The sequence below is a fragment of the Dermacentor variabilis genome, chromosome 7 (assembly GCF_050947875.1).
Source record: "Dermacentor variabilis isolate Ectoservices chromosome 7, ASM5094787v1, whole genome shotgun sequence".
NCBI lineage: Eukaryota > Metazoa > Arthropoda > Arachnida > Ixodida > Ixodidae > Dermacentor > Dermacentor variabilis.
Genome location: NC_134574.1, coordinates 116,036,906 through 116,064,792, shown reverse-complemented (window position 1 = coordinate 116,064,792; position 27,887 = coordinate 116,036,906). Strand labels below are relative to the sequence as shown.

Here is a 27,887-nt window from a genome sequence, read left to right as displayed (position 1 = left end):
TTTTACTACCTAGCACTATTAGATTTAGCAAGAAAACTTACCTTCTACACCTCAATACAAACATTCGCGAGTAACAATTCTCGTAAACGAGAGGTTCCATGGCCATATGGCGATGAAAATATTGTTGTATAAAACTTTAGAACGTTTCAAATTCAATATAGCAGCATGTATTTCATGACTCCTAAAGAACTTAATCCATAGACTTCGACTACTACACACTACTTTCCTCTACCGGAAACATGTCCTTTTTGTGAGTTCTCACAATACTTTACATGTGCATATGAACATAAGCGATTGAACAAGGTATGGAAAATAAGTGCCCATTGATGTAAAGAGGCTACTTGGACTATTTTCTGCAAAGCTCAAGTCTAGCAAAAGGCAGATATCTTAAAATACATCTTATTGACCACAAGGTTAGAAAAGTGTGTAGAAAAACGAGGCAGAACGTGGCACCTGTAATATTCTTTACTATAAAGTGATCTCCGATAGGACTGCGCTTTGATATTTCATTGTGTACAAAGAGGCCCATTTAAGTACAGTGATGGGCATGAGCTATTAGTCATTGGAGTGCGCATCAGAGCAGCTTTATCATTAGTGCAATCTTTATTATACTTCGCTTTAGAACATCAAGATGTAAAATCGCAGATATTCTACACCTCTGTCTCTCCACTGGAATTGATTTGCTATCAAGAAAGGTCAGCATAACCTTGACGAATACTGGAATCGTCTTGCTGCATTTTGAAAATATTTGAGTAAATTTACCGTACAGATTATTGCTCTCTTTAACAACAAACTCACCTTAAAATACGGAACTATGTCGTCATTTTCATCGGCACGCTCCCTAGGAGGCTCAAGACTCGAGCGAACTTCGAGCCCCGAGAATGGAATTTCAAGTAGAAGTTTTTCATGGGGCAAGCCGGATTCCAAAAGATATTGTAGGCGACGGTTCTGAAACGGAAATAAATTAGGGTTGATTTAGTGGCAAATACGACATAAACCGTTGTCATTACGCCGCACCTCTCTAGGTCCTTGACCGATGATTAGAACCGCGTTCCCCACATTGCAACGTGTTGTTCCGGAGCTAAATCAAAATACATGCTGCCTCTTCGAGAAGCGAAGTACAACTGACAGGACCCCGGAGAAGATGACAGTAGTTTCACTTCACTTTGTCTCTCTCTCTCGCTCTTTATATATATATTTATAGTAGGTAAAGAGGAATTCTTCAGGCTACCTTTCAAACGTAAAGAACTTGAGCGGTGCTCCACGGTAAACAAAACAAGTATTTGATTTCAGCAGTTTCGACCGGTGGACCGATCTTCATCAGGGTTTACAAGAAAATGGCAGTTCGGCGCTGATAGTGAAGACACTTGACCGGGGGCCCGGTCGTTCTCACATACATCAGACCGAAATGGACAGTTGTGACAGTGATTGACTTTCTCTCGGCGCTTTGGCAGCTTTACAGCTGCCTTATCGGCAACGATGCACGCCCAGAGGAAGGCGGAGTCCCTTGTATGTAGAGCAAGGAGGCAAGGGAAAAAAGAAGAAACGAAAAATAAAAGAAAGAAAAAGAAAAAGCACACAGGAAGAGGGAAGCATAAGTCGGAGAGTAGAAGGGGGCGGGGAGTAGCGGCAGCTAGGTTCCCGTTGGCACGAGGCAAGGAGGGAGAAAACGGTCGCTGCGCAGCACCAGTGCGCGTGCTGCCGCTAGTTTCTTTATTGCCTTGCTCTGCGAAGGCTACGGCGGAGACGTCACCGTGGCGCGCAGTTCAAATTTCCGATTTGGTGCAGCCTATTCCGCGCTAAACGTAAGCCAAACGTGGCTGTCCTCAGAGAGCCGCAGTGCGCTTAGCCACTGGACTCGTGGCGACACCTCGCGGCGGCCGCGGTGTAGCCGAGCGCAGCGACCAATAGCAGCCGCGTACTGGAGTCTGCCTTATGACAAAATAAAGCACACAGAAAAGAGCGAGGATCATGAGGTTTTTGAAACGAGAGCATTTCAGAGAAATATGACTTTGTGCTCCGCTTGCGAGTTCCATGGATCGAGCACGACAGCAGAACTTGGCTGAGATGTTCACAACCGCGTATGCTACCCGCGGACTATGTTACTTCACCAAGCCCGACGGGTGGTTCAGGGCCCCTTTAAGTAGCCTGAAAATCAAAGAGCAAACACAATGCACTCTATGAGCAATGAAACGAGCCAAATTATCTTACGATGTCTGCGTAGGACGAAGGCGTAGACAATGCACCTTTGTTCCTGTGCGTGCTATTAGATGTGCCGATCATGCCAGTTGATACGCTCCGAACGCTGGCGTGGAAAAAGTCGACATACCTGCAACAATGTTATCTCATTGTGATACCGTGAAGTGAATTCTCCAATATTCCCCACATTATCGGCAAAGTGAAAAATACACAATGACAAGCTCTAATAAGATTCTACTAAGCTTCCAAATCGTATTTAGGAGTTCTAGCGCTTTCCTATTAGGCACACACGGCGAGTACTAAATAATTGAACAAGGAATTGGATATTGCACTGCGATTCTTGTTAGGCAAGGTGCCTGGAATATACTGTGTCGTTAGTTTCGTTATTGCTGCTTATTAATCAAGGTCTTATACAGTGCGAGAACTGCATATGTACGTTTAGACATGATTGCTTACTGATTTCTGATCAGTAAGTTCGGGTGACAGCTCTTAGCCAGCATGCACCCAGCACATGATATGGAACAGTGAACAGGAGCATTCAAGGGGAAACACAACCCTGTTTGCACCGTCACTACAGGTTGAATGTCCATCGTAAGTTCAGCAGTAAGGGTAAAGTTGAGGTCTTATTTTCCCTTTTGTGTTACACTTCTAAAATTCGATGTTTTGGAGTTTTGGAATTCCCATTTTATCAGAATTGCTCAAATCTGACAAAATTAATCTGGTGGCCAAAATAAGCCTATTGCTATACATGAGCAAGTAGGTGCGACTTTCTACAAAAAGTTCAGCAAGTTCTAAGCTAAGTTCCGCAATTGCGTTATGAGTACTTTGCAGGGCTCACCAGACAGGCTAAGCGCCCGACATCGAAGGAAAGCCTTTCCGTAAATTGCTTCACATTAGTGTTCTGCGCAAGGGGTTTTATTCGCGTCATCAAGGGCATACAGACAATGGACAGGTATTGCAGCATGGCGGGTTCTCTCGAACTGATGTGCGCATGCTTTCCTTTATCTATCTTATCTTTCAGTCCATTTCAATCCATCTACACAAGAGCCATTGATTTCCCTTCAAACAATTATATGTATAATTACCTTTCCAGCACTTAAATTTTGGCAAAACCAGCCGTACTCATGGTCACGCTGGCGTCACCAGCCATGTCATGATGAAAATGCCAGTTCTGGTCCGCCCACCAAAGATAAGCAGAACTGTGCCTGGTTAATGTTCGGGTAGAAGACCACGTCGTAAAGCAGGTACCTGATCACTGCCGATATGGCTCCAAAGAGCAAGAGAACCGTATTTCGGTTCTACAATTTGGGGGGGGGGGGGGGGGGGGTGCACGCTCACTGCCTGAGCTAACGTGTGGGATGCGGGTCGCTCCGGTAGGGTGTCGCACCAAATTCTATCAAAACTGAGAGTGTTCCCGGGGGTCGTCAACCAAGAACAAGACGTTACGAAGGAAACGTTGTGGTATATCCGCGGAGCAAATGGCATCTTACTGACGCGTTAACCTTACAGCAGTCGCTGTCCGTGTGGAATAAATGTTACTTTGTACTCACGGTACGAGCTCGGGCAGGAAGCTGTAGACGGCTTTCTGTTTTGGCAGGACGACAACGCAGCTCATAATAAAATTGGCGTGTCGCTTGAAGGTCCTTTGTATTTGCTGCAAAAACAAAATTCCCGTAGTTCAACATTTGAAGGTGTATGCCCCTTCATTAATGCCACAAACTAAGCCTATACTGTTATGACCGCGTAGCGGAATACTCACATCTAACTGCTCTTTTCAATTTTTTAATTCTTCTTCTTTATTGGCATTAGGGTTGCCAAGCACTAATCCTAAAGTACCAAAGCACTAATTCTAAAGTGTTCCGAATGTACAGTCTCGTCAGATAGCATAACGCGTGAGCCTGCAGTGAAAAGACGAGCAACATTCTACCGAAATATTGATTGCATTATCGACTTGTTTTACATTGAACTTACTCGTTCGCCTTTTGGTATAGAGCTCCTTGCACACAGCACAGCATTCGATTGAGTATACTACTTATCAACTGGAGTTGTCATCCTGCCGCTTGTTTTTTCACATTTATACATCCTCCGATAGCAAGGAGGGACAGAAAAATTTAATGGTACGAAACACAGAGAGGTCGGCCTGAGGAACATTCCTCTAGCCAGCTGTGCTGCCTTGGGGGAAGGGGAAGAGGGAGAGAAATGGGGTAGAAAGAAGAGCGTGATGGGTGACGGTGTAGACAGGAGGAGGATATAGCGCATAACAAGCACGTAGTACTACTTAAACCGTGCCGTCCAGTCTTGTACTATTTAAAAAGTCAAGTAAGTCCTGCGATGGCCTGAAACTGTACCGTGCCCAGGTCCTAAAATACCGTCTCGCTAATTGCCTAAAATGCCGTCCTCCGACAAGAGCGGGCTGTAGACGCATGCAAGATCATTACCCAACTTATGTCACTCTTCCACGCACTGAGGAGCGTCACACCGCACGCGTACAATAATCTCATAGACAGGGAACAGCTCAAAGTCTGGTGACTCGGTGTGCTGCTTTGATGCACGTGGCCACTGTCAAACGCCTACCCCAAGCCTAAGCGAGCACAGCTGCGGTGAATTTTCGGTAGTAGCCTAAATTTCATGTTAGGTTCCAATCTCTGGAGTCATCTGGGATTATCTTCTGGGTGGTCCTAGTTTTTGTCTGACGCTTTTCGGATGACACTTCAGTGATGCAAATTTCTTGGTGGTGCTACTGTATTTCACTTCGCACCACCCAGCGCATTAGAGCGCTTACAATTCGCGTTCAACAAGGGACAATCATTTACTCCTTCGTAATAATTTACGAGTAAATACCTTGTTATTATAGAGAACCATATTTTAACCCCTTGCCATGAAAACGCACCTCTTGACCGTCAGAAACTGACCATCATGAACCAGCTATTGTTGACCTATTTGGAAAAGCTAAAAGAGACAAAAATTAATTACTGGTTCATGGGAAATTTTCAGATAAGATGTATGCCAACAAACCTTGAGCAGCCGTTGACGCCTACATCTTCTCGCAGCCTTTGTTTGTGAGTAAGTGCATATATACATCCAGGGTACTTTTGCTCACTTTTGACGACACCTAAAAAGTTTAGGTGCATGCTACCAGAACGTTCTACGAGCTCTATGTGTTCACTTCCTTCTTTAACAAACCAGTATGTTTCTGAAGATAATGTTGACGGACAAGTTAGAAAAGAGTGTTAAGAGTAATGATTAGATCCACAAAAAGTTTCATCAAAAAGTAACAGAGTACCTTGACAAAAAATCGACTGATTCGTTTCTGTGATTAGACCTGTTCAGTCTTTTCGTATGCAAGTTTTTTTGAGCAGCATGATAAGAGCTAGCAATTTAAAAAAGTCTATATTTTTCTTTGCTTGCACAAAGCGACGTCACTGGCCTAAAGTATATTCCGAACGAATCACCGTCGATAGATGCACTGCGATGTGTGAATAGGCCATAAGAAATTGTGGTGGCTCGTAAAGACCCTCATAGGCAACTAACGTTTTTAATATAATTGGCCAAAGTTATCACTTGCTGCGCAAGGACATATATAATAAAACGGACACAGCTACCGGCGAAATAATGACATCTTTTCATCATTGACAGACTAGCCGAGGCTGCGAAATGGCGTGCAGCTAGGTGGTGCTTTCTTTGCTGAACGTGCGTCAACAAGGCACAATTTTATGGCTTTCAGAAGAACACTTTTGATTATATCGTTGCACAGCACGCAGGAAAAAAAATGTCCCAGGCCTCCAGGGCGCACGCACCACAATAACCGCGGAAGCAGGACGAGCGGCTACCATTGGCGACCGCCGTAAACTGCTCGAAGACGGCAACTATAAGGACTGAGCAGCATACGGAAAGTAGTGTTTTAATTTCCACACATTTATATTGAAACACACTCAGGTGTGTTTTATGATCGTAAAGGTAGGTCGCGAAGGACATGCAGCATGGCGCTAGCGGGTTTTCGTGGACAAGTCTCCTTGCGTCGTTTTCACGAGTCCGAAGCGAAGGGTCCGCCCGGCTTCGACGGCGAGCTGCGGCTTCTACTGCTCTTTGCACAGCGGTCTGCTGAGCCGGACGTTGCCTGGTTGCCGCCGAGCGCATGACTCGGCGATTCGCTTCTTCAGCAGCGCTTCATACCTCGCCAGGAGGTGCCATGACGTGTACCGAAGAGTAAACACAAGTATCGAGACTACGCGATGCACGATTCACTTTGACACGTGGGAAGATGCGACGAAACTGTTACATGCCGAGATACTTGTCGGAATACATCGCAACTGCAGTGCAAAGTTTCCACGAATCCAGGCCACACGGCACGCATTTCGCATCACGTGCTTCCTCCCGTGCGAAGATGCCTGTATAGGGCAAGTTTTCGCCGCAGCTAGCAAGAGCTTGTGTAGTAGCCGGCTCCCGCGCAGAGTGCCCGGGTTCGATCCCGGCGGGGACTGGGTATTTTTTTTTCATTCCTGGTGTAGCTGCGACGGACAACATCGCCGACCGGAAGAGGTATTGGATTGAGCCCACAAGAGCTTACGCTGCAAAATTTCGCATTCTCCCACGGTGTTCAGTAGGCTTCCGTAGTGGCACTAACGCACGCATCGCTTTCTGTGGTATTGTGACGCGTGTGGCCACGCTCCAGGCACTTTTGTCAACTAGAATTTTCACTAATGCTTGTGTTAAAATTAGCAGTGGAAGAATAATCGATGGTGGTCGTCATGGCAGGACAGCTGTAGAGATGACTTCCACTCCTCAGTTCTTTCTTGTGTATGAACATCCCTCCGCGCGCATACTCCGCGTGCAAAGTGGCCGATGACGACCGCTCTTCACTTCAGCTCCAGTCTAATTGAGACGCGCGCTAAACACTTCGGGCAATTATTTTCATGCAAGGCATGGCTTCTCACGCACGTGCAGCCTTCGATTCTAATGGGAGTCATTTTTGTCCAGTTCCGCCAAGTTTTCTGTAGTGGGTATGTGGGCCAATGTGACAGTAGGGCCACTGGGACCGCTGCGTATGTGTCACTGGGTAAATCCTACAGGAGAGGAGGCACTGGGTATGTGCCACTCTTCAATGAAACTCTTTGACGCCAGCTTGTTTCCCTAGGTATCATAACATCACACAACTCCCACCTAGTGACAGTTTCACCAAGTTTAGAATTACATAAGTGTCAGTTATAGTTCACCTCGCCCGGCATACATATTCACGAACAGAGGATAACCGCGCAGCTACGTCTCCGACATGAAGGGAGCTATTTCAATGCAAGTGTGCGCTCGCGCCCAACATTCTAGGTTCTGCGTCATTTCCGGAGAGCTGTAACGGCGCCAGTTCCTTGAGTTTCGGTGTGAAAGATAGCACATATTGGGAGTGGTTTGTGACTCGTATGTTGTGTCATGCAGACACAATATCATGCGTCAAGTCTCCTTTCTACCTGGGCTATCAAAAGTTAGTGTCTTTACAAGGACTTAAAAGGACTTTCTACCGCTCAGAACGGGTCTTTGGATTGTGTTGCGAATGAGAAAATTGTGTGCTGCATTGACGGAAACCAGCAAACCTTTATCCCATACACAAGAAATTACATTTTCAATTTGACTCTGAAAGTGCTGCAAAAATGACGCCTGGCATCGCGTCACGGTGAAAGAGTGTGAAACAATCTGCGTACCATAACATGAACTGAAACGCGCGCAGGGAGATTTATCAAATTTTTGCGCATAATCATTGATGCATTGCGTAAAATTGTATTTTATCTACTTCTTGCTTTAACTTGCGTCATAAGGTCAGCAACGGTTTTTCTAGTTTTCTTTACGGCATGAGATTAGCCTTATTTCCCGTTAGCGCGTGTTGAAAAATAGCGTTGCCTTCGCGCATACAAAAAAAATGGCTGTGGCTTAGCTAAGGTTAAGCCCAGGATGCGAAGCATACTAGCCTTTATTTTAGTTGTTGAACCACTGTTTAGCCTGGTGAACTGCTGTTGCTTGGCTATATTTGGTTCGGCTAGACGAAGAAACAACTCATGCGCTACTTTGCTTCGCCTTCAAGAGTGGAACGCGACAGCGTTCCCGTCGACCCGCCAAGGGGTGTAAGACAATGGGCTACGGCGCAGCGACTACGCGCCCCGCATTGGACGCGGTGAGCGTCGAGCAACGCAGCGTTCGGCGCGGCAACGAAATGTGCGCCTGAGCAAGCGACGCACGCCTGACCCTTAGAAACAGCTTGTTTCTAAGGCAACACCGCATTCACTAGAGGCGCTTTTGTACCGCTCTGAAGCATCGTACTCGTGGCTCAGTGGTAGCGTCTCCGTCTCACACTCCGGAGACCCTGGTTCGATTCCCACCCAGCCCATCTTGCAAGAGTTGAGCCAAAGCCACCTAGAAACAAGCGCAGCTGCTTATATACCGCCGCGAAGCCGCGAGCGACGGCGCGAGTTGGAGCCCCGTTTTTCCTCTGTCGTGACGTCACGGTGTCACGTGGTCAGCCTTGAAGGCGACACCGCCGCGCCTGAGGAGCTGGGTTGAGCTCTAGTAATATGCTTCGCATAAAATTGGAGGACGCTTAAGCTTCGCCTTCAAGAGTGCAACGCGACAGCGTTCCCGTCGACCCGCCAAGGGGTGTAAGACAATGGGCTACGGCGCAGCGACTACGCGCCCCACATCGGACGCGGTGAGCGTCGAGCAACGCAGCGTTCGGCGCGACAACGCAATGTGCGCCTGATCAAGCGACGCACGCCTGAGCCTTAGAAACAGCTCCTTTCTAAGGCAACACCGCGTTCACTAGAGGCTCTTTTGTACCGCTTTGAAGCATCGAACTCGTGGCTCAGTGGTAACGTCTCCGTCTCACACTCCGGAGACCCTGGTTCGATTCCCACCCAGCCCATCTCGGAAGTTGCTTTTTATTTATGAAGTGCCTGCCGTGATTTATCGCTCACGGCCAACGCCGCGGACGCCGACGCCGACGACACCGGCTTTTCTGCGACACGAGCTCCTTAACGCTATCGCGTTAAGAGCGAGTGTTTCATCAACGGGTTCTCGAGTGTGCCCTCTTCTCATGGCGACGCGCAGCAGTGCGAGTAGCGCTCTGGGAAGTGTGTGAGGGTCACTCTAGTAGTCATTTATGTAGAAAAGCTTTTTCGCTGCTAAGGCGTGACAACGTGGTCTAAACATCACTCTAGACATTCCTTACCACAATGTGCCAGCTTCCAGACCACCACAAAAAAAAGCTGAAGTTCGGCATCGGCGGCACTTCAAAGACGCAGACTACACAGACTGCATCTGTAGGAAAGACGCGGGAATATAAGTGACTAAGAGAAAGAAAACTGATCACTTATGCAACAGATAAAGATGTTGTCGAGGATAGAATTTTAGGTGGTACTTCAGTGTGTCACGCGAAATCGCCATTCGTGCGGGAAGCTGACGCACTTACAGCCGCAATTTTATCGGCATGGCATTGCCATTACCTCCAGTAGTCATTGTGGCGGGGTCCTGGATACCACTTTTTAAGAAGAAATTAGACAGATCAAAATATTTTCTTTTAAAGATTCCAACTCGCTTTCCATCAGAATTTCAGCTCATTTGGACGTTCCCAATGGTACGTTTTCTCGTGCGCAACAAACTACGAGGTCCTCAAGGAAAGGTAGATAGCATGAGTAACATAAATTATTCGTCCCTGTCCTACCTCCAGAATGCTGCATATATTGCGTTATTCCGAAGATTTTTTCATTGTGAAATAGTTTCCACATGACTTCGCACATTCCAGTCACTGTGCTATACCATCGGGAAGAAAGGCAATACATAAGGTCCACCTAATTGCCTTACCCAAGCGAACTTGACGAATGCATTGTCGGTGCTGGTGTCCTCATTGCCGTTGGCTATTTCCCAGTTGATGTGAACGCCATCAAAGTTATACTCCCCCAGCAGCCTGTAGAGCATGGTCACGACGCGGTACCTCCTGGACGGGTCGTCGATGGCTTCCTGCCAGGCGGCATTGTCGCTGCCGTACCGGTCTCCCAGGGCAAGTAGGAGCTTCACTTTTGGGTTTCTCTCTCTAAGGCCCAAGAATCGAATGTATCCATCTGTAAACATGCTTTATAGTTCACTTTGTTCATCATGAAGTGCGGAATATTGCGGAACACATTGTTGCCAGAAAAGGCAGAGGAAACAGGAGACGATATAGAATAGCCATGAGTGCAAAACAGCAAGCAAGCCTCAAATAGAATGAAATGCTAGGACAGTCAAATTTTGTACCACACAGAACAAAGTCACAAAAAGAGAAATACACACATTCTTCCAGCTCACAGCCTTCGGTATGGGCAGCGTTCACGCAGCCTCGTCGTGCGGTAGCCGTGTCGCTGTCGTCGTTGTTGTCGCCGTCATTTAAGTGTCATCGACATCAAGCAATTGTCGTTAGCGTCGTAGTCGCGCTGTCGCCGTAGGCATCGCCGTGATCTACGTCGCGAGCTATCCTCAAAATTCATCGCGTAGCTATGACATGCAAACTATCAGATCTGCGCAATTATTTACTCGATTTCAATTTCTACTATGTTATGGAAAACAAAATATTAGGAAACTGGGCTTCGTCATTAGGGTGACGAGAAATATTGCACAATGTTCTTTTTTCGTTTATTTTTTTTACATCCTTAAAATTTTTAACTATGAGCGCCAAGTGTGTACTTCATGGGTTTCACCAGTACCTAGTTGTCCCCATTGTGCTTTATCTTTGTATTCACGTTTCATCGTTCGTGACTTTTGAGACTAAGGCGTTCGGTCGGCTTCCGTCTCTCAGAGATACACACGCGCTTTGAATAGTGTACCTAAAATTTTAATGTGGCAAGTCTATGCTTTGTATCCAGCACAGTAGCGCCAATAAAATTACGGATAAATATAGTCGCAAATAGTGTACTGAGTGCTCCCATTGCCCGTTCTCGGTGGAAATGGAAGGAAGGATCCGCCCGCATGCTTTTTTTCTTGCCTTTAGAAACACATTGTGCAGGTGGAGATACGACACATGGTCTTTATGTTTAAGATAATGTCGAACTGTAATGTCGACATCAAAGGGCAACCGATGTCGAAAGCATTGCTAAAATTAAAATAAATGCAGAGCCTTGACAAGTTAAAAATAAGATTGTATTACTGGAATGGCGTCAGTAAAAAGGTTTCTCACTTCTAATATAGCCGTCGTATAAGTACCGCCGGAGTACAAAACAAGCGCAAGTTGAGTGCAAGAGTTACAAGCATCCGGCATGACAAGAATATAAATTAAACGGGACCCTGACGTTAATTCTAACCGCTAACAAAAAGATGACAACCATTCCACTCTGTGAAGATGGAATGGCAGCGAAAGCTGATGACAGTCAAAGCTTTCAAACAAAATGCAAAGTGCTATGCCATTCTATGTTCACAGAGTGGAATAGTCATTTTTGCTTTGCGTGTCTGGCATCATTGCGCGTTCAGAGGTGCCCGGGCTCGCGATTGTCGTTTTCGTTCAGCATCGCTGAAACGTTCTCCGTCGGTAGTCGTTTCGCGCCAGCGCCGTTTACATTCTCGTTGCTGTTCCCTCCGGCGCTCCTCTTGCGCATCTTGCTGTTCGGGTGCCCGAACCATACGTGTCCGCCTCATCGATAAGGCAGCTGTTAAATGGCTGGCATCCCCTTAATCAATGTCTCATACCTCCGTATACGCACCCTCCCAATTACGACGACACAAGAGAAGTGAATTCTACGCTGGAATGATGAGCGGCAATGGAGCCACTGTGGAAGACGACGCTCGAACTATTTCTGATGATGAAAGTTTTTTGCACAACGAAGCCAGCTGTGGAAGAAGACGATGACGACGAATGCGCGAGCAGTGGCACTAGCGCGTTTGCACGGTTGGTGACGAGAATTTTAAAGTCCTTTTTGAAAAATGTGTACGAAACATTTTTTTTCAAAAACATCTGTTTTCACCCGCGCGCATGGGACCTCTTTGGTTGCCACGTGTGAAAATAATAGTTCAAGGGCGCATTACAGGTTCCCGAGCCCACAGGCGTATGTGCCATTGAGCTTGGACCTTTTCTGCATTATCACCGGGATCGGCCCGCATGATTCAAGGGCGCGTTACAGGTTACCTAGCCCACAGAGAGAGAGAGAGAGAGAGACAACTTTATTTGTTATAGTGGAGAGCTAGTTCGTGGAGTCGTCATGAAGGCCATATGGCCGCCAGGCGATGCGTGATGGCGACCTCTTCGGCTCCCTCCACGGCTCGGAGTTGCACGCCCGGGCTGGAGCTAAGCAGCACTTCCTCCCACGATGAAAGTGAAGGAGAGGCCAGGAGATCGGAGGGAGGGGGTCCTCCTCACCGCCCCAGAGTATGTGACTGAGCGTAGCTAGCTCACCGCACAGGTGACAGTACGGACTTACTCTGTCAGGGTACGTGTATGTGTATACGTAGGGGTTCGAGTATGAGCGTGTCTATAACCTGCGCCAGGTGATCTCCTCACGCTGGTTTGGTTTACTGCGTGGTGCGGGCCTAGTGTGTCTTGTAATGTGGTAGTATTGGGTTATGTCGTGATACGTGTGCAGGACTTCGTTTGGGGTCTGCGGGTCCGGCAGGCCCACCGCTCGGCTGACGAATCCTCGAGCGTCTTGGTGGGCCACTTCGTTTCCTGGACTTTCCGCATGAGCCGGCACTCATATCAATTTTACTGAGCGTGGTTCTTCACTGTTGTATTGTGACTTTAGGAGATTTAGTGTAGTGTGGGCCACTATCTCTCGTGTAAAGTTTGTTGTGGCGGTTTTGAAGTTGCTCATAAGTATACAGGCGTCTGTTCTGCTGAGGCCACTCCCAAGGCAATGGCAGTGGCCTGGTAAGAATAGCATTTGCAGAGCTCGAAGCTGTCTGTGCCTTGATTCCTGGACCTGAAACAGTGCAAACGGCGTAGGTGTAGGTCGATCTTATTGCTGGGCTGCGTCGATGTACGCCAAGACGGAGTTGTTCGCATACGTCTTGGGTAGGGCCTGGGCCCTCGCGCTTCTGCCGCCGAGGTGGCCGGCGAGTGTGTTTTTGGATAGCGCTCTGATGCTAACATTCCCCTTATGTGTGGCGGGGTCACTGCTCGTCGTGGACACTCTGACGCCCATTCGAACGAGGATCCCGCGGCCGGTCTTGCAACCTCGGACACGGTCAACGTGTGATGTGCGGTGTGCTTTAATGAGTTCTTCGATGGTGTTGGTGTTCATCGATCGATGGACCATCGAACACCATCGATGGTCTTCGATGGTGTTCAACTCCCAGTTGAAGAAGTTTCTCGGTGGATGTGTGTCATGGTAAGCCGAGGGCTACCTTGTATGCGCGTCATACAATGCAGTCGAGGCGGTTCTGTCTTCTGTAACTGTAGGTATGGTAGTGCACAGGTGAGACGGCTGACGACAAAGGCGCGGATGAGTTGGAGCAGGTTCTTCTCTTGCATGCCTTGTTTACGCGCGCTCAGTTTGTGTAACATTCTTGTGGTCAGGTTCACCGTCATATGGAGCCGGTGGATGGTGATGCCGTTCCGCCGGTTCTGCTATAATATCATTCCCAGTACTAGCATGTGCTCGGCGTGGGTGACTGACTGCCGGTTTATGCGTACCCGGTTGTGAGGTGGGGGTGACTTGTGCTTGCTCCGTTCGGGTGGCCAGATCAGGAAGAACTCCGACTTGTGCTGAGAGCACTCTAGCCCCGCTTCGTTCACGTGGTGCACGATGATGTCGGCGGCATGTTGCAGCGTTTCTTCAACTGTGCCTCCGACCCTTCACACTTTCAGAGCGTGATTTCATCGGCGTATAGCGTGTTTCTGAGTCTCGGGACTTCATTCAGTTTCGGAGGCAGGGTGCGCATTGCTAAGTTGAATAGGAATGGCAAGACTGCAAATTGCGGCGTGCCTCTGTTCCCGAGCCGTATCGCAGGCGATTACAGGTCCTTGACTGCAAGCTCCACCGTCCTACCTGTGAAAAACGACCTGATATAGTTGTAGGCTCGTTCGCCGGGTTGTAAGTCGGCTAACTTATTGAGCAAGGAAGCGTGGAGCACGTTGTCAAATGCTTTATGGACGTCCTGGCTCAGTAGAGCTTTCGTGCTCGAACCACTGTCTTGATGCAAGAGGTCGGGGTGTAATTGAAAGAGAGCGTCCTGGGTAGACAAGTGTGCCCGAAAACCGAGCATCGTGCGTGGTGGGCGATCGTGTTCCTCTGCAAAGTTCTGTAAGGGGCAGAGTATTATATGCTACATGGGCTTACCTAGGCAAGAGGTAAGTGTAATGGGGCGAAGATTCCCTACGTTCAGTTTCTTGCACGGTTTTAGCATTAATGCCACCTGTCAGTGTTACCACTCAGGAGGCGAACGGCCAGAGCGCCAGCACTTGTTCATGTATTCGGCTATTGCTCCCACCGACTCGGGTCGAGGTTACGCAGCACCTTATTCATAACCCCGTCGGGGCCCGGTGCTGACGTCATGCGCAACTTGTGCAGCCCAGCGCAGATCCCTCCCCCTGAAATATCAGCATCCATACGTTCATTGGGAGCTCCCATGTAATGTGGCATGTGCATGTCGCTCTGTATCCAAGTGTTAATGTACCAGCTGGCGAGCTCCGCAAGCAGCGCCGCGTCGGTGCCTGGGTATTGGCGTATTAGCTGCGTCAACTGATAGCGTGCAGCCAACTTGGCGTTGCCTGGATCCAGCAGGTGTCACAGCAGGTTCCATGTCGTGTTGCAGCACAGTTGGCCGTTGAGGCTGTTGCAGATCAGGCCCCACTGCTGACGTTCCAGTGTAGAGGTGTAAGCTTCTATCTCCCGCTCGAGCTTCGCTATGCGCTATCGAAGCTTGTTCGTGTGACCTTGGCGCTGCCACCTGTGCGTAAGGCTTTCGGGCTATTCCCACATGTGCTGGAGGCGGGAATCCGTCGATGGCTGCTTTTGAGGTGCCGCCATTTTGTAGGTCGTTGAAGTCACGTCACGGCTCAGCGACCTGATCCAGTCGTTGAGATCCGATATGGAATCGGGTGCCGTTTTTTCGTGCAGTTGACGGAATTTATCCCACTTGGTATAGGGGTATGTGCCATTGAGCTTGGACCCTTTTTGCACATCACCAAGATCGGCCCACGTGAGAATTTTTTCTGTTGCTGAACGCCGAAAAAACTACGGAAGGTTAGTCATATACAGCTTTCGCTGTTAAGCAATGTGAAGTGCAAAAAAAGTCACAGATTGACCCGAAAGGTGAAGCATCGATTTCGACAGTAAATTAGTAGACAGCTATACGAATTAAGGATAGTAGTTCAGTCGGCCTTATAAACTTGGGAAAATTCGCTCGCCAACTGAATTAACAAGCATGGTGTCAGCGCGCGCAACGAAACATGAACACATCACAATCTATGAGCGCGGACATTCGCTGTCAAAACGCTGTTATGAGCAAGCGCGGCAGCAGCAGCGAGCGACGTGACCTTTGTGCGGTCTATCGTTTCAACGTAAGAGCGGCGAGAACAGAGCGTGCACAATCAAAATACGAGCCACCTGCAGATCTCTTTTAATATACCGCGCGCGCGGCCGCACCCGGTCATGCAAAGAACGCACTTGTTTACAAAATATAGTGCTCATCAAGTGCCGATCAAGATTTCGGAAGACAAATTCGGATGTGCGTGCCGATCAGCGCTCAGCAGGGCTACGTTACGTGAAGCAAATTGTGAATCAAAATTACTTGCCTTACGTGAGAGTATAACATTATTCTTCCTAAATTTTATTCGACTTAGTGTACAAAACAATTTTAAGTTATCTGTAGTGCAGTAGTGCATGTTTTCGACGATGCTAAAATTCCTAAAATGGTTGGAAGATCCCCGCGCCCTGAACCTTGCTGCTGAATTAAAACATTTCCCGAGCACTGATGCTTTCCACAGTGCGCTCACCAGAAACAAAACCGGTTGAGCAATAATTTCAGCCCTGTGTTCGAAAGTAATATTTGGTGCAGCCTCGTATTATATTATTGCAGATGAAGCTATGAAAAAAAAGCGGAGGAAAAGGGGAGGTGCCCCGGAAACATCGCAAAGTGAAAAATTGAAATGGTGGGGCTTAGCGTCCCGAAACGTCACAGTGAGTCATTAGTAAGGCCATTGTGGAGGCCTATATGCTCGTTTTAAACACTTCTGAACCGTTAAATTGCATGGTACACGAGCGTTAGTGCATAAAACTGCCTTCCGGTCGATTTCTGGAGCTCATGTTCAACAGCCCGACGTCATAGCCACTGAGCTGTGAAAGTTCGCAAACTTCTTTGCTAAGACCAGGAATAAGTTCTTAGCCATATGCGACCAACATCAGTCGGCAGTGTTCGCAACGAACTCTTGCGCTCGTGCTGTAAACGAACCTAAACTTCGTTACTCGTAGAACAAGTTTCGCCCGGCAGACTTTTATTCTTTAAAGCTTCTGAGAATAGAAGACTCCTGACCTACGAACCTTTCCCTGCGTCAAATGTTTTGTTGAGGTACAGGCTACTGGCACGGTTATCCAACTTGGCGTAGGAGTAGATCACGTGCGTGCATAGATGAACGGGGATGTCGTCGACGGTGTACGTATGTGGTGCCGGCCTCTTGTGTGACCACGACTGCCAGTAGCACACAACTGTCTTGCCATCGGTGCCAACAGCCTTGCCACCGGTGCCTGTAAAACGAGACGACAGACCTTATTACCCATTTCTTGCCTGGTTTCACCTTTCGCGCCCAATGCGTTTTGATTCGATCTTTCTTTCCAGAGTAGGACACGAGTACGGCAAGAGTGTTCTTAGGTTACCAAAACACGGTTAATAAAATAATACCAGGCCTTGATTAAATCATTATTCTTCGCAGTTGTCAATATTATCCGCTTCATTACTGGTTCAAATTTTGAACATCACAATTTCTCAGATTGACCCACAAGAACACTTAGGCGCACGCATAGCACTATGGAAGGCGTGAAAATATTTAGCATCAACCAGAACCAACTGCCAGTGCCGATGCTCACAATTGCTAGTACCAGGGCTCCCTTGCGGCATTGGAAGCCATAACTATACTGTCACGCTAATTCTCATTATTACCAAGCGTTTCAGCAAGAAAGCAGCTCCTGCGAATATTCAAATAATTGCTTCAGCATTGTGTTGATGGCAACCTCTAATAACGCACTTATTGGTCACGCCATTGCCTAATATGTACCTGTTATGCAGAGTGCATCTCATGGTACCAAACACCAACCTACAAACTAGAGCCAAAAGTCTCCGATTATGCCTTGGAGTTCTTCGTTCAACGTTGAGCACACTTCCCGCTGAAGAAAAGGAACCACATATCCACGATCTTTGCGTGCAAGAAAAGTGTTGCCATATTTCTTTTGTCATTGCGGTGCGACAAATATTTTCTAAGAAGCATCTTTGTGCAAATGTGTGGAAGCGTATTCACAGCGTTATGAGCATTGCGGAATTCCCCAATGTACCACGTTCTGCAGCCAGACAAACAGTATCATCCTTGGCGGCTGACAACGCGTTCCTCGATGTAACTTCCAGGCACAGAAAAGAAGTATTTAAGTCATCTATTCGAAACGAAGTCTTTGGCGCACCTCTGCATCGGCAGATTCCATTTGAACAAAACGTCATTCTTTACGTAATATTAAGCGACAGATGTCAGTATGGCACTTGTTCTTTATTTTCTGGCATATAAAGTAGTGGAAACTACTTATCTATGTTACAAAACATCATCTACAAAAGCACAGCTATGTAATATTCTACAGGCTGCGACAGTTAGTCTGAAATGTGCCTACATTAAACACTTGTTGACCTACTATAACTCCAGAACAACCTTTGAGGCAGCATACGCCTGCATACGGCTTCATCCTGCGTACTGCCTAGCAGGGTGCGACGGCTGCAGGCTGACTCTGCGGCTTTCCTGGAGACCTACGGCGCCTGCGCTTGTTGGGCTGGAGAACCATATATAGGGGACTGTCCCGGCACCGGCTTCACTTCTGGGCGGCAGCCGCAAAAACACACGAAGCATTCAAACCATCTGCTATTTCTATTGCAGGTTTGTTTCTATACTTTTCACAGCGTCCTATGCTATTGTTGTGGCTCCTGCTCACAAGGGTGTCTGTCGTTTTTGGTCTTTCTTCTACAATGCCCACAAACACTGAACTCACTAAAAAAATTCTGCATCTCGGATCACTGCTTAGCGATAAGCTTAATTCACTTGCCGACAGTCTGGCTGCCGAGATTGGGAGGAGGTTTGATGATCAGGGAATTGGCAACCTTGCTTCTCTAGCTGAAGCGTCCGTTTTATGAGCGAACAGAATGACACCTTCAAAGCGGCATTTTATGAACTTGTAACTACAAACAAAGCGTCAATTTCTCAGAATCAAGCATTAAAAAAGAGAATCGCCGACGTGGATGAATAACATCGAAATTAAACGCATTCTATCATCGCAATGAGAGGAATGCTCTGCGATCATGAAGAAGGTAGCCGATGCAATTGAGTGCCCAATTTCTTCTGGAGGCATTGTCATTATTCATCGTGTGGCCAGCAAGATTTAGGGCAGGAACATCATTGTTCGTTTTTGTTCACGTGTCAAGAAGAATGAATTTCTTCGCAAGGGTCGCAAAGCTCGTCTGCGATGCTCCCAGACTGGTTTTTCTGTTAGTACAGAAAGTCCTATTTACACTGAGGAACACCTCATAGTCGACACAAACGCTTATTCAGCAAGTCTCTTGCACTAAAAAAAGAGAACAGATGGCATTTTTTATGCACTGAAAACTGCCAGATTAAAGCCCGTAAATCAACCGATAGCAGGGCCTTCCGAATATACTGGGAAGCTGATTTTCGCATCTTCGCGTAGGCGTAGCTTATGGCTGCATTTCCTGACTTACCGACTGATTGCCCACGCACCCCCCACTCGTCCCCGAATACTTTTTAATCGTTTCTTTGCTATCACAAGCCGAAGTCAAACCATAGCTTACACCTTCTAATATCTCTATTCTTCATATCAATGCGCGAAGTTTGCGCAAGAACCATGATACGATTTCTGCATTCACTCACTCACTTAGTCACTTGTTTTCATTTATTTGTGCTTCGGAAACATAGCTAGATAGTGCGGACAGCAATTTATACGGTTTTTGTCCATACCAACAGAATAGTGCTATCGTATTTCGGATCAATATGGTGGTTCCGCTATATTTACATCACCTTATATTAAATATAAGCGTAGGCTTGATATTTTTCTTCATGTAAATCACTGTGAATCGGTGTGGATTAAAACTGACTTACAGCTGCACTCATAATCGTAACCGCTTTATTCTTGATGGTGTATACCGCTCCCCTTCTATCCCTGATTTTCTGGGTGAACTCTCCTTGGATTTCAAAAAGATTTCTCTTGAAAATAAGCAAGTCCTAATTGCCGGGCACATTAACATCGACTTAATGGACCTCGACAATGGAAGTGTAACAGCTTATACAGACTGTTTTGCTGGTTTCGGACTGGAATCATTATTTATCTCTCCTACTAGGTGTTCTACTCATGGTACCAACAGACTTGTTGACCATGCTCTAACTAACATCGCGCCAACTCCAAATTCTGGTCTCATAGATATTCAGATCACAGACCATCTTCCAATATTTGTCTCCTTTCAGGCCGAAATACCTCAGTCCGAACCTTGCTGCTTTTCCTCCAACTGAATGAGATAGTTTTGTTAACATTATAACAAATACTGATTGGTCTATAATTAACTCCCAGCATGATCCCGATCAAGCTCTTGAGAATTTTTTCTCCATCTTTCTAGAAGCCATTCGCGCTCACGCAACTACCGTCAGATGCAGGAAATATCTTAAGTTTCCCAGTGACCTTTGGGTAACAACAAGTTTACTGATTAGTATGAGAAAACAAGAAAACCTATGCAAAAAAATAAAAAGACACCTTTTAATGTAGGCTTAGCAGCACGCTATAAAGATTACTGTAGCATTCTGAATAACTTGCTAAAGAAATCTAAACGACAGCATTACGAAAATAAATTTGCAAACACTAGAACAATCCCAAAAAACAATGGCAGTTTCTTCATGGGTTCATGAACTTACCTAAGTCAGGTAATACTGGTGCTAAAATAAATTACAACAATGAAACTCATACTGACTCTTCTAGCATAGCAAATAGAGTCAGTGGCTCCCTTACAAAAATGAGTTTAGACTGTCTATAGACGACCTTGCCCGTCTATAGACTTGGTCATTTGTTGATACAAAGTCTGCGGACTGTCCATACACGAAGGTCCATAACGCTTCTATTTTTTTTGTCTACTAACATTTTATAGCTGGTCTGTAGAAAAAAAATGTCGATAAGATGTTTGTTTCCTTTTGTATATGTCCCCTCTATAGAGTGTCTATAGACGAAAGCCAATACAGTCTCCATTTACTTTTGTCCAATATTTGTCTATACACTGTCTATAGACGAACGGCCATAAGGTTTCTATTTTTTTGTCTTATCACATTCTATAGACGGTCTATAGAAAAAGGTCGATAGGAAGTTTGTTTCTTTTTGCCTATGTCCCCTCTATGGACTGTTTATAGACGAAAGTCAATACAGTCTCTATTTACTTTTGTCCATTTTTGTCTATAGACTGTCTATAGACGAGAGTGCATAAGGTTTCTATTTCTTTTTGCCAACTCGAATTCTATAGACAGTCTATAGAAAAAGTCGATAGGGTGTTTGATTCTTTTCGTGTATGTCCCCTCTACAGACTGTCTATAGACGAAAGCCAATACATTCTCTGTTTACTTTCGTACATTCTTTGTCTATAGACTGTCTATAGACGAGAGTCGATAACGTTTCTATTTCTTTTTGTCTACTTCCGGTTTATAAATTGTCTATAGAGAAACATTATTTAGCTGTTTGTTTCATTTTGTCTGCTTCCACTCTAAAGACTACCTATACACAAAAGTTGATAGAGTCTCTATTGCTGTTCATTCTTGGTCTTTAGACTGTCTGTGAACAAAAGTCGATAAGGTCTTGATTATTTTTGTGTGCTCCCAGTTTATAGATTGTCTATAGAGAAAAGTTGATAAGGTATCTATTTCTTTTTGTTTACTCCTATTCTATAGTCAGACTATAGAAAAAAGTCGATATGATCCTTCTAAAACATACGCAGCAGTTGTAATATGACTACTACTTATCCCATTTATCGCTGCAATCATTCTTTTTTTCTCTTTCCCTTAACTGCAAATGAGGTGTGTCCCATGGTATTAGCTTTAAAGAATAGTAGCCCTGGCTTAGATAACATCTCTGTACTTTAGAGAACAAATTGTTTTAGGGGCTTATTCTGATGCTAAATTTATTAACCAAGGTGTACCACAAGGCTCCATACTAGGTCACTTAATATTTTCCATTTGTATTAATGATTTACCCACGTGTCTTAAATCGGTACATTGTGTACTATAGGCAGACGATACTACTATCTCGTTGCGTGGCAATTGTTTAACAACATTAATCCTTAAACTAAACAAAGAGCATGACCATATTGTTGCATTGTGTTCTTCCAATCATTTATTTATCAATCCTTCGAAAACTAAATTCCCGATTTTCCGTTCTAGCCAAAGAGTACTACCTGGCTTGACTGAGATAACTCTATATAGTCATCACATTCCCGTATTCCCGTCTCTGACTGTGTAAGTTTGCTCAGTACACTGCGTTAATTAAGCAAAAGTGTACCTTCGGTAATAGATCATTAATCAAATCAAGAGAACATTTCTCAAAATACGTAATATTAGCATTATACTGTGCTTTCATTCACAGTCACAATAATTACGGCATTGTTTCCTGGGGAAACACATATCACTGTCATATCCAGCACTTACAAAACCAAGCAATACGCATTATCACTAACAGTGGGTTTTTCACGAGTGCTACTATATTACTTCGTGAAAATGGCATCCTTCTTGCAACGAACTTGTTCAACTATCTAATAATCATGTTTTATAAATTACTTACTAAACAGCTTTCATAACAATTCATTGATTCCAGGTACTTCACCAGGTTTGCACGTAACTCCAATTTTCTTCTGCGTATGGTTCATTCCAACTATGGAAAAAATTACATCATCATTCGCTGTAATAAAACTGTGGATTGGTTTACCCAACGCCATTAAATCTTCATCCCTTCATGCATTTAGTCATGCCCTTAAGCTTCTTTATATGTATAACTAAGTTTACGCCAGTCATTACAGTACATTTGCCATTTGTATGTATTTTCAGTTTTTTTTAATTTTTTATGCACTATAGGCTTGTATACGGACAATTTATCATTTATGGTGTATTTTCGCGATTGTGTTTGTTTCGTTTAGTTAGCTTGCTCTTCTTTAATACAGCTCTCCATTGTTATTATTAAACGAGGGTCCCGTTGCAGTCCTTGCCTTTGGGACCCTCGGCCGTGTATTGTCTTTTACCAATTTATTCTATCTAAAAATAATAAGCTGAAACTGAAAGTAATGCTATTTTTTAAAAAGTGAGTTGCTTTGCACACCATTTTTATTGAATATTGACCCTTGCGCCATACTTCGCCAACAGGTCCCTAGCACTGAATAGCTTGGTGTATTAGAATAACGGCTTCCTGAGGAGGTAATATGCAGATGGGCTGATGTGCTTCATCCTTTGAATACATTGACAGACCCTACGTTTTCTACATCGTGCGCAAAAGATAGACTTCAGAAGCCGAGGTGTATATAATGGAGATCCATGTGGTTCGATGAACGGGCGAAATATTCGATACTCACGATACGAGGGCGAATCAGAATTCTATGCCCATATCTTTTATTAGCCAGAAAAAGGTACATACAGGTAATTACGAATATACGTAATGTTCCACGTGCTTCGCACATTTTTCCAATTAGACCCCACACCGGTTCAGACATTTGTCCCATCGCAGCACTAAATTTTACATTCCCCTGTGGTGGAATTCGTCCGGCTGACTGTGGAACCACCGTCGAAACTGCTGTCTTGGTTTCATCGTTGCTAGTGAATCGCTCTCCTGCCAGGAACTTCTTCAGCGGACCCAAAACGTGGAACACCTTTCTCTATACGTGGGCTGCACTTCCCTGTGAATTTCGATGGGCGTTCGTTCCATGCCCCATGGAAAACGAATCACACTTCGCTGCGCGTACGCTGCGCACGTGTGAAGCAGAACCGCCATCTGCAACAGCTAACAGCAGCGTCGTGCCACACAGCCACCGGCAGATATAGCCGGGCCTGTCCAAGAAAGGCCAGCCGCTGGGAATGGATATGTTGGCTAGGAATATGCAGACGTAGTTTGGCCCAAAAAAGAATAGCGGCAAACATTTTCTGATCTGCCCTCGTAAAACGGGCTCTTAACGAACTCCTACGCCATCGACATCTGAAAATGGCGCACACACCTTCATTACAGTATCACATGCGAAACAGACCTTTTTCAGACTTCGTAAATTATGACACCGCTGATGCTTCTTTAGTCCGCAACCTGGTTGACAGCGCACAATTTACACAATACACAAGGTTGCGAGATTCTTTGCGGTCATGTTGAGGTCTTGCGCTTTTGATGCGAAAGCACGATATGTCCCTTGGGGCAGAAAATCGGGCGTTGTCAAACGATGATTTGGAAAATATGGCCGATGACAGAAATAGAAAAACACGTCAAGAATGCTCGGATTTACGTCAAAATTTCCATAGAGGTTCCTGTAAACAAAGTAAATCAATAACTTTGAAAATAAAATTTAGCTCGTTTGGGTCTCGGTGGGCATCGAATCCGGGCTCCGGAGGGGGGGGGGGCGAGACTAGCACCCACACGACGTCACGGTGGCTCCACGGTTCTGGCTGACTAAAGGTGTGTCTAGTACGGGCGTCATCGCACAGGTCACGTCGCAGGCATCTGGCGTCAACTTCAGGGTGTAATAATGTGGACTAAAATTATTTCAAATTAGAGCAATGTGAATTAAGGTGGAACAAAGCGCATTAAAGGGGATTACGGTGGATTAAGATTGGTACAGAGTAAGGTGGGACTAAGCTGGATTTGGGAAGGACACATCACAAGGCATGACGTCCCATATCATGAACGTAATCAAATAATTACTCAAGTCATAGTGCTTTCCCTTTCAAATCACGTAAGAATACTTGCGTGTCTGTCAATTTTTTCATCAGCATACAACTCGCACATGCCCTGGTCTTGTCTCTAAAATCAAAGAGAAGCCTTAAAAGAACAGTGTTACTTGATTACGATTAGCATTTCGTGGCATAGTTCCTGAATTCGCGGTATCCATCGAACCTCTTTCACTCTGTCACCAAAGTTGTCTTCTAGCTTGCGCCACTGAGTATGTGCTGGCTGTTTAATTGCCGAGCAGACAACGGAGGCCACTGTGTATGCGCCTGAAAAACAACTCCCAGCAGGATCCTGCCTGGCATAGCAGCTAATTTATGCCACCGGGAGTGTGTCCACTGGATGTCTGCTCAAACACACAACTTCAGCACTGCACATATCGCACTGATAGATGCTCAACCTCGGTCAATCCTCCAAAGTAGATGGGATAACGTGACACAAAGGGTGCGTAATATAGCCTTGAGTATGTTCAAGCGATAGCAGCTTATCAACAGCAAACACTTCCGCATCGAAATCAGCTCTTTATGGAGAGATGTTGCAGCGAACTTACATCTAAGGTGCATTGATTACACGATAAACTGTATCGTGTGGTCATTTGGCGTTGCGGCTGGCCATGAGATTGCCTCTTCCTGTGCCGGTGGCGGCAATATGGTTTTCAGCGATGTAGCCTTTGCTGCGTCTATTTATCGCTAATCGCATTAACGTCGGTACTTATCGTGAGCTGAGTGCTGTCTGCATTACTTTAAAGTGAAGTCATCTTTGCCTCTTCTCCAGAGGTTATCGTTCGTCATTTCTTCGCCGGATATATTTGTGAACACATACCATATAGAAAACATTGGTCACCGGATATGTCTCCGCTGATGTCTTGCCAAGTGAGCAACTTGGATCACTGTGTGTGTGCCACTGGTTATGCGGCTGAACAGATAAGTTCGGCAGCGGTTATGCCCAACTGGGTATATTGCACTGTTTGTGGGCTCATTCTGGACCAGCTGCCCAGAACAGATGTGCCACTGTGGCAGAAGCGCGGGCCTTATGTTTATTAAGATGCGTGTCATACTTATCCATTTGATATATATCTCATCAACAATCTTCACCCGACAAGGGCCATACATCGTCTTCATCCTTGTCCCAACAAAACAAGCAGTTACAGGCGACGCGGGTGTGCTTCTTTCCCACGACGCTGTTGCCAACTCGCCAACTCGAAGAAAGTTTCGAATCATTTAGATTTCAACACTGCGCTGGATATGCGCATATTTTTTTGCATAGACAGGCTTATTCAAAGGTGGATATAGCTTATATTTTCCGCAACATTATTTCAGTCGCACTAGAACGTCAGGATACCTTTCTCGTCCCAGTGACATTCTGTACGCTGAGCTTCTATGTTTCTCTAAGAGCGCAGCTGTTCTAAGTCGAGCCTTCGCCGTCCGGCGCAAGCCAACCTCCACTTTCAAGACAAGGCAAACCAAGCCAAGCGCCAGCAGAGACAAGCTAACCCCCAACTTCGAGAGTAGGGGGCCGAGCAGAGAGATTCATCCCACATAGGGTGCCGATGGACGGTTCAAGAGAGAATTCCTCGACCGTGAGTGCGGCTACAGCTGGAAAGCATGTGATATACTGTGGTTTGACCACAGCCACACGCCACTGAAGGGTGTGCGCAATCGGAAATCAAAGCTCGAATCTAACAAATCGACGACAACGAGACAAACGACTTTCACAAAAATTGCGCTTAACGCGAGTCCAAACTTGAGAAACCGACCACCTGCATCGCTGTTTTGGCAGCTAGCACTGCGTGGAACTGGCCTTACTTTTTTTTTTACTTTGAATTAAGTGATGACGAGTTCTTAGGGTTAGGGACTTTCATTCAATTTGCTGTTAATTATTTCGACGTGATACCAGACTACTAACTTTGACAGTTTTTGCGCTGACTCTACGTAACGCACGGTATGTATATATCTTCAACTTCATGCTAACCTCATACTAAGTGGCGTGGAATCATTCTATCCTAAGATATTCTCAAATGTGGTCATTCCTATTTTATTCATTTATATTCCGTTGTTTAGTATTCCTTAGTTAATATTTCGCTATAATGGGCTCTTCAGTAGCCATGCGTCTTATGCTGTAGATGTTATTAAACAACCAATACACCATAGATGCAACTATCCCTCTAAATTTAAGCCTCCGCTTTCACACAGAGCAGCCTGCATCGGCAATGTTACGCGGAAAATCGTGGCGTCTATGCGTGGGGCACAGTTCATCCTACGACGTTTATTCGTTCCTCTCTTTAACAGTGATGTTGTGTGCGAGTTTCGGCCTCATGTGAACGATAAAGAAAAGAGCGGGAATGCAGCAGAAACAGTAGTTTTCATCTGGAGAGATGACTCATAGGACGAGGCGTTGCGAGACGCACGAACTTAAACTTAAGGGCCACCAAACCATCTCTTCACCATGAGTAGCCAAATAATAAATTATTCAAATTTTACGTAGTTTTACGTACTGCGGGATTACGATCCGATTATGAGGCGCGCCGATGAGGGGGACTCCCGCGAATTTTTGACCACCTGGTGCTGTTTAGCGTGCACCCAATGCACGGTATGCGAGCGGTTGTGCATTCCGCCACTATTGCAATGCTGCCGCCAAGGTCGGGATCGAACCCGCCACCTCGAGCGCAGCAGCGCTGCGCGACAACCACTCAGCTTCCACGGCGGCCATTGAGCAGCCAGCTGGCGGGCGGCTAACGGCGACCGCGAGACGGGGTAGGAACAAGTAAAGAAAACAAGCACGCTGGGTAAAAGGGCAAAGTGATGGAGACTTCACACAAGCGCATCACCGTCAAACGGTGCAGCGACGCACTCCCGCGCTAGAGATCGCTGTCGAAGATGGACAGTTAGTGAGTGAAGAGAGAGTGGGTGAAAATTGGAGAGCGGTGCTCGACATTCCGCGGCATCGATGACTAGGCATGCGACGGCAGATACCATAGTTGAACGAAATGTCAGGCATGGCTCGTGTTCATGGACACCATGTATATGGATACCATACGAAGTGTCAGACATGGATGGTGTTCATATCTTCTTCCTATCGATGAGAACCACGGGCAAGTACGGTAATCCGTGGCTGGATGTAGCACCGGCGGGGAGAACACAAACTATAAACGGAATGGGCTTGCGCAAGCGCCCCTTCTTCTCGTCTTCGTTTTAGCGTTACTGCTACAGGCAACTATGTATCACTGCTAACAAGCCGGCTCGCATTGCTTGCTGAGTAGGGGAAGCTGCTTCAAAAAAAAAAAAAAAAGTACGATCGTCAAAAATGTTGCTGGCCATGTTTATTTCCTGTTCACCGCGTTCTACAACCGGGCATTGCAATTTGCGAAGCACTGCTGTAAACTACTATTCAAAATAGAGTTTGGTTCACTCACCGGTCGTCTCCGCGACGGAGAGCGCGAGCAGGGCCACGCTGATCGCTAGCATGGCAGCCGATCGCCGCGACGACATGTCGCGAGGTATTCTCGGTGACCGTGAGGCTGCTCAGTGTGGCACGAAGCGAAAGTTCTAA

At 46.1% G+C, this 27,887-nt stretch overlaps 2 protein-coding genes across 2 annotated transcripts in view; one reads left to right on the top strand and one right to left on the bottom strand.

Moving 5' to 3' along the window:
- Positions 1–27,887, top strand: part of LOC142587816 (sulfotransferase 1 family member D1-like) — a 65,851-nt gene that overhangs the window by 28,272 nt on the left and 9,692 nt on the right. The window lies entirely within an intron of this gene.
- Positions 535–27,887, bottom strand: LOC142587813 (putative chitinase 2). Its single transcript, XM_075699095.1, has 6 exons — positions 27,751–27,887; positions 16,677–16,880; positions 10,039–10,295; positions 3,750–3,853; positions 2,212–2,329; positions 535–948 (listed from the first exon to the last, which is right to left on the bottom strand). The coding sequence occupies exons 1-6, from the start codon at positions 27,824–27,826 to the stop codon at positions 697–699; spliced, it is 1,011 nt and encodes a 336-aa protein (XP_075555210.1). The 5' UTR covers positions 27,827–27,887; the 3' UTR covers positions 535–696.